The 10,000-nt window shown below is 45.2% G+C and overlaps 1 protein-coding gene across 1 annotated transcript; it reads left to right on the top strand.

Annotated features, from left to right (window-relative positions):
- The first annotated feature begins 304 nt into the window (after positions 1-304).
- On the top strand, positions 305-7,063 carry LOC117397970 (low molecular weight neuronal intermediate filament). Its single transcript, XM_033996961.3, has 4 exons — positions 305-1,177; positions 3,060-3,377; positions 3,703-3,827; positions 5,265-7,063. The coding sequence occupies exons 1-4, from the start codon at positions 416-418 to the stop codon at positions 5,527-5,529; spliced, it is 1,470 nt and encodes a 489-aa protein (XP_033852852.3). The 5' UTR covers positions 305-415; the 3' UTR covers positions 5,530-7,063.
- Positions 7,064-10,000: the final 2,937 nt, after the last annotated feature.

Raw genomic sequence — 10,000 nt, 5'->3', positions numbered from 1 at the left:
TTTTTAGTGTCGTGTGTGTTTAAGTGAAATGCAACTGTGTTTTTATTTGAATGGCATTATTGTAAGTACTCTTTTTCATGGGAAAAACGTGCGATTCTGCAGCAGCGACAGCTCGGGCGAAAAGCGCATAGCCTGTCTGTTTCTCTACCCCTCTCTCCCTCTCATTGGAAATCAATTGGATTTTTTTTTCGCAGCGTTTGCAGGTCGTCCCGTCCTCGCCCCCCCCCCCCCCCCCCCCCCTCCAGTAAATGGGCGTGTTCATTCAAGAGCTGTTTCTTACCCGTGCGTATAAAATGTAACGCCGCGGCACCGAAGGACCGCATTATCAACTCGCTCTCTCACACACTCACCCACTCACTCCCAGACTGAGCTAACAGCAAGAACTAAAAAGAAAATTAAAAAAAACTCCGCAGCCATGAGTTACTCCAGAGATGTCTACTCCTCCTCCAGCTCCTATCGGAAAATATTCGGAGAGTCTCCGCGGGTCTCTTCCAGAATGTCTTCGAGCGGCAGCCCGGCCCGATCTGCCGGTTACCGCCCCGGCCCGGCTCTGCAGCACCGCAGCTACGGCTCATCGTCCGCAGTGCCTTCCTCCGCCTACCGAAAAGTCGGCTCAGCCCGCCCAACGTCCTACTCCGCTGGGCTGGGCAGCACCGACCATTTCGACCTCTCCCAGTCCACAGCTGTCACCAACGAGCTCAAAATCATCAGGACCAACGAGAAGGAGCAGCTGCAAGGGCTGAACGACCGCTTCGTTACCTTCATCGATAAGGTCCACATGCTGGAGCAGCAGAACAAGGTCCTGGAGGCCGAGGTGACGCTGCTGAGACAACGCCACTCCGAACCGTCCCGGCTCCACGAGCTCTACGAGCAGGAGATCCGTGAGCTCCGGTCTCGGGTGGAGGAGCTGGACCACGAGAAGAGCCAGATGCAGCTGGACTGCGTGCAGATGAGCGACGCGCTGGAGAAGCTGAAGGAGAAGCTGGACGAGGAGGTGAGGATGAGAGAGGAGGCCGAGGCGACCCTCAAAGGGTACCGCAAGGACGTGGACGACGCCACCCTCACCCGGCTGGAGCTCGAGAAGAAGGTGGAGTCGCTGCTGGACGAGATCGCCTTCCTCAGGAAAGTGCACGAGGAGGAGGTCGGGGAGCTGCAGAGCTCTGTGCAGGCCTCCCAGGTGAGAACACAATACAAATGTATTATTGCACTGACTGTAAACTACACTGTGTTTAAATATGAAGCTTGCATTGTAACCCTGTGCTGCCCTGGAACACCTGTGAGTCACCTGGGATAAAGGCGTCTGCCAAATAAATCAATACTATTAATAATAATAATAATAATAATAATAATAATAATAATAATAATAATAAATAACGCAGCACACACAACCAAGATATATACATAGCTAATAGACACCGAAGTAATAGAAAGTGTGTGTGTGTGTGTCTATATCTTTCTTGGATAAAGGCGTCTGCCAAATAAATTAATAATCCTAAAATAATCATAGTAATAATAATATAACACCCACAGAATTCTTGAAAAGTAACACGTGTAACTGCAGCGCGTTTTGTGTTCATTCTACACTGTGCATACATTTGTAAAGTATGAAATCATGTATATAGAAATAATACGCACGTGTAGCTACAAGCTGCATTGCGGACCCTTACAATAACAGATACCGTAATCCAGTACTGTACTAATGATGCGGTATTCCGGCTGCAGTAACTTTGCATAAATCCTGCAAAATACACATTACCCCCCCGCCAAAAAAAAACTGCAGCATCCTACTGCATTGAAATTAGACACCGTCCAAAATATCGTTCCACGGTCTTCATGCACGCTCCAAAAATACCGCAGTGTATTCTTTCACGAGTTGTAATTAATAGAGATTTTAAGATTGTAATTTAATATAATGTCTATTTATCAGGCACAGAAATTGCCTGTTTATTATTTATATATATATATATACTTTATTATGGTTGTCGATTAACTTTATAGTGGTTGTTGATTGAACCGGACCATGCCGTGTCCCGAGAGGGTTAATATAAAATAAATCAGGTTTGGGATTGGTGCGCGCGCGCTTTGCACTGGGTGCGGCAGGCAGGCAGCGCGTGTCTTGGGAGGGACGGGCGCGGGCACGCGCAAGGTTTTTGCAGGGTGAATCGAACACGTCTCGCAGTGTCATCATCACACATGGCAGAGACAAATTCAACCCGAAAGAAAATATATATAATACTGTATAATGTTTTGTGTTTTTTTTTAATAGAACTGCGTGCTTATTTTTTCAAACGCAACGACAAAAGAAAAATAGCATTTTTGCATATTTGGTATAAATCTTATTAAGTGGTCCTCCACCTTTGGTTTATATATACAACATAGATCATCTTGTTATACAGTTAGCTTTGGGATTACATTAGGAAAGCCAACAAGCCAGTGGGCTTGACCTTTGTCATGAAATAATTGAAAATAATTGAAAATATGTGAGCCCCCCCCCCCCCCCCCCCCCACCCTTCAACTGCTAATGAAAGTTATCCATGGTAAAAATACTGCAAAATGCAGTAAAGCACAGCAAAATAATGAGAAAGAGTGGCACACAATGCTAAATCGTGCAAAACCATTGAAAAAAAAAGTTTGACTTTTCTTTTGAAAAAATAAATGTTTAAAAAAAAAAACAGCAAAAATAAAATAAATACCAGGATAATATTGTCTTCATCCCATTGCAAATGATATCGCTCTTGATCAAGCAATAGTATCTTAGGTAACTTGGTCAGGCATCAAACTGTTTATTTTGCACAGCAGTTTGATCCATTCCTGGTTTTCACTAGGAGTTTAATAATCAGACACACCTGAGCTTGTTACCTAGACACACTGTGTCTGATCAAGCTGGTAGTAAAACCTGGAATGGGTGACACTGCTGTGCAATAGGAGTCTTATTCCCACTCTTGCATTGAATGCCATCAAATCGCTTAATTTCCCCTCTACGTTCCCTCTTCCTTTTGCCCTCTCCCTTGTATACCCCCCCCCCCCCCCTCTCTCTCTCGCTCGCTCTCCGTACCCAGGTGTCCGTCGAGATGGACATGAGCAAGCCCGATCTGACTCTGGCCCTGAAGGAGATCCGTGCCCAGTACGAGAACCTCTCCGCCAGGAACCAGCAGGCGGCGGAGGAGTGGTACAAATCCAAGACCGCCAACGTGACGGAGGCAGCGGTGCGCAACAACGACGCTCTCAGGCAGTCCAAGGAGGAGCTGAGCGAGTACCGGCGCCAGCTCCAGTCCCGCACCCTGGAGATCGACTCGCTGCGCAACCACAACGAGGCTCTGGAGCGCCAGCTGCGTGAGATGGAGGATCGCCACGGCAACGAGATCAACGAACTGCAGGTGCATCCCTTGGGAAACAGTCTTCCCCTTAGTAAAAGCACAGCAAAGTGTAATAGAGCATGGTGAAGCATTGTAAAGCACAGAGAGGTATGGTAAAGCATAGGGAAGCATTGTAAAGCACAGAGAGGTATGGGGAAGCATTGTAAAGCACAGAGAGGTCTGGTAAAGCATAGGGAAGCATCGTAAAGTACAGAGAGGTCTGGTAAAGCATAGGGAAGCATTGTAAAGCACAGAGAGGTCTGGTAAAGCATATTAAAAACAAACCATGGTAAATTTCTTTCCTCTTATTAGAACGAGACTCAATCACATCTGTTGCATTTTGCAGGAAACCGCTCAGCAGCTTGAAAACGCTTTGAGGACAACCAAGGGGGAGATGTCCCGTCACCTGCGAGAATATCAGGACCTTCTTAACGTCAAGATGGCTCTGGACATTGAGATAGCAGCCTACAGGTAACTCAAACCCTAACAATATCGCTAACCCTAACCCTAAGCCCAACTCTAACCCTAACCCTAACAATATCCCTAACCCTATCCCTAAACCCAACTCTAACCCTAACAACGTCCCTAACCCTATCCCTAACCCCAACCCTATCTATATCCCTAAAACTATTCATATCCCTAACCCCAACTCTAACCCTAACCCTAACAATATCCCTAACCCTAAGCCCAACTCTAACCCTATCCCTAACCCTAACCCTTTCATGCATGCAATATTGAAAAATAGTATAGCAGTTTGTATGCTTTAAGAATTGGGTACATGAAGCTCTGCTTTGGGATCAGGCACACCTCCAGGATCATCCTTCTAAATCTATAGATTGTTCCTCTTCCTAATGACCTCGTTTTCAAGGCTTGGAAACTGCAGTTGAGTGCAGTTCAGTGGGGCCCATTGACTAAGCTTGGATAGGGAACATTTTACATTGTTTTACCTGTTAAACAGCAGAGCTGGGAACGAGAATGCCACTGCCAGACCGCACTGCCTTGATGCAGCTCGTTCTGCACAGCACGGTCACCTATTAACAAGGCGCACTGTACTACTGTATTATATAGCTTAACCTTTTCATGCATGAAATAGTGAAACTAGCCAAATAAAAAGGAGTTTCGGGCACATAAACATATTATTCATTGAAAATATTTTCATTTTTTTCCATTGCTTTATATGGGGGAAAATCCGGCTCACATGAGATCATCGTGCATTTGCTTGCTAGTGTTCCACATGTCCCCAGATATATATGCAAGATTGGAATATTGAAAATGACTGCACGGGTTATTATTATTATTATTATTATTATTATTATTATTATTATTATTATTATGTATTTCTTATCCAGGGCGACTTACAGTCGTAAACAAAAATACATTTCAAGGATCACAGTACAAGTAATAATACAATTAAGAGCAAGATAAATACAATGACTTTGGTTCTAGCAAGTACAAGTGTGACAAAATACAATTCAATAATACAGCAGATAACAGTGTCAGTGATAGTTACATCAGGATATGATTAAATACAAAATATTACAGATTAAATAACACTTGACAGATTACAGTACTCTAAAGTACAGGATTGTTATGACGGTTTTGTGCAAGGCATGGCTGCAAGCCTTCTCAGACCTCGTATCATGCTTGCACAGTTCTTGCGATATACTTGCATTTCATGCTCTTGCTTGATGCTAGTGCAACAGGGGGGAGGCGGGACGCGAAGCGACGAGCACTGCAAGCGAGCATCTTAACCGCTGTGCAAAAGACCCGTCTGCATTCGCGGTTTTAGAGCTTTGAAACTCATCTCGCTGACAGAGGACAGAATCCGTAACGGCATCACACAGCACTAGCAGTTTTTGCTCTTGAAGAGCGCTGGGTAACTTTTCCTTCTCTGTCTTGATTTTCCAGGAAGCTGCTGGAAGGCGAGGAGACCCGTCTGAGCACAGTGGGAGGGGGAGCGGGAGGCAGCCTGCTGCAGTCAGGCTATTCCAGCTACACATCAGCCTCCCCCTTCTCTGGCATGAGGTCTTACTCCAGCAGCACAGCCTACCGCCAGAGGATGGCCAAACCGGAGGAGCCTGAGGAAGAGGAGGAGGAGGAAGAGGAGGAGGAAGGAGAGGAGGAAGAGGAGGAGAAAGCAACCGCCCCCGCTGACAAAACCAGCAAGGATTGACCGCAGAGCAACAGCCAGAACCAGCTGTCTCCCCCACCCTGCATCCCCCCCCCCACCATCCCACTAACCTAATCCAATAGGGCTGCACAAAACGATCATTCCGTTATTCTGATCAAGCTCTCCACAGGTGAGGGTCTCTGCTGTCGATCGGGCTGATTTACCCATTCAGAGTGAAACGAGTGACGAGACAGCTGCTTGGGTTTGTGTGGATCGCTGTTCTCCACAGTCTTAAGAAAAGCAGCGATCATCTCAAATCCAAGCAGCTGTTTCTTCACTCGTTCCACTAGGAACGCTGAATCAGCCCGATCGACACCAGCGACCCTCACCTGACTGTCAACCCCTGATTTCTGTGGCGCGCAATGAATAATTCCACCTCTATCAGCGAAGCACAGCAAATCACAGTCATATCTACAAGTATGAAGCTAGTTTAATGGCTCTGTAATTCTGACACACATTGATCCGCAGTCTCACCAGAGGAAAGGGAGGCGTTTCAATGGAAATCTTTGGCGGCTTGATTTCCATTGTAACTTATTTCAGTATTGCTCATTAATTTAAAATATGTTTATTTATTTATTTATTTATTTATTTATTTAATAATGCATTTATTTATGTATTTACTGCATATGTTATTTAGTATTTAGGAGAAGAAAATGAACAGATTTTCCCTAGGAACCAATATTCAGGACTATCCGAATATTCCCTGGTGGGAACTAATATTCGTTTACACCGGAATGCTGTCACGGTGCTTAAAGAAAGCCAAGAGTTTTAAAAGCCTTGTTCAATCTGATCCTTATAAGACATCTGTGAGTGGCTGTACTGTACCTCAGTCCACACTAGCGCCAGATGGCTGGCCCTTTAGCATCTGTGTTTGACAAGAAGTACCAGGGGAGTCATTGTTCTCCAGACACCTACAAACAGACGCTGGCTTTGTGTGAAGTCCGTCCCGGTGAAAATAAAGAAACGGATTAAAGCTACTGAGATGCATGTGCCAGATACGGCAAGCTTGTAACTGAGAGAAGGCTGGACCAGCCCGGACGTCCATTGCAATTCCAGATACAAATCAAAATATTGCAAAATGCTGGCAGCCCCTACCCCCCCCCCCCCGCCCCCCCCGTTAATTCATGTGGGTTTAATCACCCGGATGCATTCAATGCTCCTCTGTAATGAATGCTGTGGATCGCGTGTATAAGACAGGCATTCATTATGAATGAACACTTCTCACAATCCCCTGGTGTTATTCCTGCGGGATTCAGATCAGGGATTCATTAGGAATTTGCAGCCGTTCTTTAAAAGTCCTTCCGCCTTAAGCATCGAACACGAGGCGTTTTAATTCACACAGAGCATCGTGCATCGCCACAGACCCAGTGGGGAGACAGCGATAGATCGCGCACACTTAAGTAGAGTCACGCTAAACTGAACTGAACGCTATGTATGTATGTATGTACATGTGCTGGGGGGTTACAGCACGGGTTCACTGGAGTCCGCTGCAGTGACATTCTGCCCAATGCCAAATAAAGCAATTCACAAACCAAAATACTGAACCCGCTGGTGTGTTTTCTACCGGTTATATTATATCAAGGACTATGTGTGTATGCATCTACACATCAACCTAATCCTACCTTTATTATATCACAGTTTCACCCCAAACCTTCAATGTATACCCTTATTATTATTTATTTCTTAGCAGACACCCTTATCCAGGGCGACTTACAATTGTTACAAGATATCACATTATTTCATATTATACATTATTCAGATATTACATTATTTTTACATACAATTACCCATTTATACAGTCGGGTTTTTACTGGAGCAGTCTAGGTAAAGTACCTTGCTCAAGGGTACAGCAGCAGTGTCCCTCACCTGGGATTGAACCCACGACCCTCTGGTCAAGAGTCCAGAGCCCTAACCACTACTCCACACTGCTGCCTTAGACAAGCTTCCCACAGTAAAAGCATTGCAAAGTGTAATAAAGCACAGTGAAAGCATGGTAATGCAAGCGTGCTAAAGCCCTGAGAGGTATGGTAAAGCATATTTAAAACATGGCAAACTATGGTAAATGCATCGCATAACCAAGGGGAAGGTGTGGCGGAAACTGAAAACCAGCTGTGCAAACTGAATCTGATAAAAGGGTAATCTGAACCTTAAAAGTCACTGTCAGGTTTGCAAAATTGCAATTCAGTTCCCCCAGCGGGATAATTGAAATAATATTTTCTGTGCAGCATTTACTCTGTGTGTGTGTGTGTGTGTGTGTGTGTGTGTGTGTGTGTGTGTGCAATTGAAGCCATTGCATTGCTACTGTCTGTCTCTGTCTGTCTGCATTGCCACTGAAGATACTTAGGGAAGGGCATAGTTGGCACACTGTGGTCCTATTCAATGGCAGCCTCATCCCATTGTAGCTGCCTTTGTGCTACCATTGCCCCTCAGTATGATACAGAACCACTGCATTATCATTGTCTGTCTCTGTCTGTCTGCATTGCCACTGAAGATCACCTGGGAAGGGCATAGCTAGCACACTGTATTACCATTCCACCAATGGCAGCCTCACCCCATCGTAACTGCCACGGTTTGACCCTTGCCTCTTAGTGCAGAACAATTGCCATAGTAGTGCCACTGTCTGTCTGTCTGTCTGTCTGTCTGCCATTGAAGATTATTTGGGAAGGGCACAGTTAGCACACTGTGGTCCTATTCTCCCAATGGCAGCATCATAAAATTTCAGCTGCCCTTGTATTACCAATTGCCACTTAAAGAGTGAACCATCTCCACTGTAGCGCCGTTGCAATCGAAGATAATTTCAAAGTGGATGCAATATTTTCAATGCACCATGCACACATGCACACTAAAAGCTGGTGTGCTATCTCATCTGCAAGGCAGTAATGGAGCAGAAGCAGCCCTATTTTTTTACCTTCTTAATAGGCTGTAAAATAAGCAGCCAGGCTCACCGCAGCAAAGCTTGCAAATGCAGAGTAAGATGACAGCCAGACTTACAGATAAATGTGACAAGCAGGGCAGCTTAATTACGAGGGCCCCGCTCGCCTGCATTAGTACAGGGTCCGGAGATATCGTCTTGCTCCTGCCGATCGAGACGTCAGCTTGCAGGAAACAGACCTTTTTTAATGGGATTACTCAGGACTGAGCTCCAGGGAGAATAACTCACTCTGTCTCTGTCTAGACAACATTGAAATCAGGGATGGCATTAACAGAGGCTGTCTCCCGTCTCATCTGCAGGTCCCTGGTATTTCTTACTTGTTCAATATCCTGTTATGCGTGTTCCTAAATGGTTCCTTGGTGCCATATTTGCTGCTCTTACTAACTATCCCAGCACCTGAATAGACACTGCTGATTGTGGGGAAAGTGGGGTGGGGAAGCATATTAGCGTTGCGCTCCCCGCTGGTGAATTGCTCTGCATTGAGGCCTGTGCAGCGCTTTTATGCTTCCCCAACTTCACACAATTAATATTGAGGAGAGTCCCCTAAAACGTTCCCCATAATAAAAGCACAGCAAACTGTAATAAAGCACAGTGCTTTACAATGCTTTCCTGTGCTTTACCAGACCTCTTTGTGCTTTACAATGCTTCACTATGCTTTACCATACCTCTCTGTGCTTAACAATGCTTCCCTATGCTTTACCATACCTTTCTGTGCTTTACAATGCTTCCCTGTGCATTACCATACCTCTCTGTGCATTACAATGCTTCCCTGTGCATTACCATACCTCTTTGTGCTTTACAATGCTTCCCTATGCTTTACCAGACCTCTCTGTGTTTTACAATGCTTCCCTATGCTTTACCAGACCTCTCTGTGCTTTACAATGCTTGCCTATGCTTTACCAGACCTCTCTGTGCTTTACAATGCTTCCCTATGCTTTACCAGACCTCTCTGTGCTTTACAATGCTTCCCTATGCTTTACCACACCTCTCTGTGCTTTACAATGCTTCCCTATGCTTTACCAGACCTCTCTGTGCTTTACAATGCTTCCCTATGCTTTACCAGACCTCTCTGTGCTTTACAATGCCTCCCTATGCTTTACCAGACCTCTCTGTGCTTTACAATGCTTCCCTATGCTTTATCATACCTCTCTGTGCTTTACAATGCTTCCCTATGCTTTACCATCCCTCTCTGTGCTTTACAATGCTTCCCTATGCCTTACCACACCTCTCTGTGCTTTACAATGCTTCCCTATGCTTTACCAGACCTCTCTATGCTTTACCATCCCTCTCTGTGCTTTACAATGCTTCCCTATGCTTTACCATCCCTCTCTGTGCTTTACAATGCTTCCCTATGCTTTACCATCCCTCTCTGTGCTTTACAATGCTTCCCTGTCATTTCTCTCTGCTGTATTACACTTTGCTGTGGGAAACTTCTATTTTAAGTTTAAGTTTTGGGGCGTAGTTAATAAAACATCTATGCTAAGTTTGGACTGTTTTTGGAAATGGTCACAGATGCATGCTTTGTTACACTCTGCTGTGGTG

This window comes from Acipenser ruthenus, chromosome 46, assembly GCF_902713425.1.
Source record: "Acipenser ruthenus chromosome 46, fAciRut3.2 maternal haplotype, whole genome shotgun sequence".
In the NCBI taxonomy this organism is placed as follows: Eukaryota; Metazoa; Chordata; class Actinopteri; order Acipenseriformes; family Acipenseridae; genus Acipenser; species Acipenser ruthenus.
The sequence above is the reverse complement of the archived record's forward strand: the minus strand, read 5'-3'. Positions and strand labels throughout refer to the sequence as shown.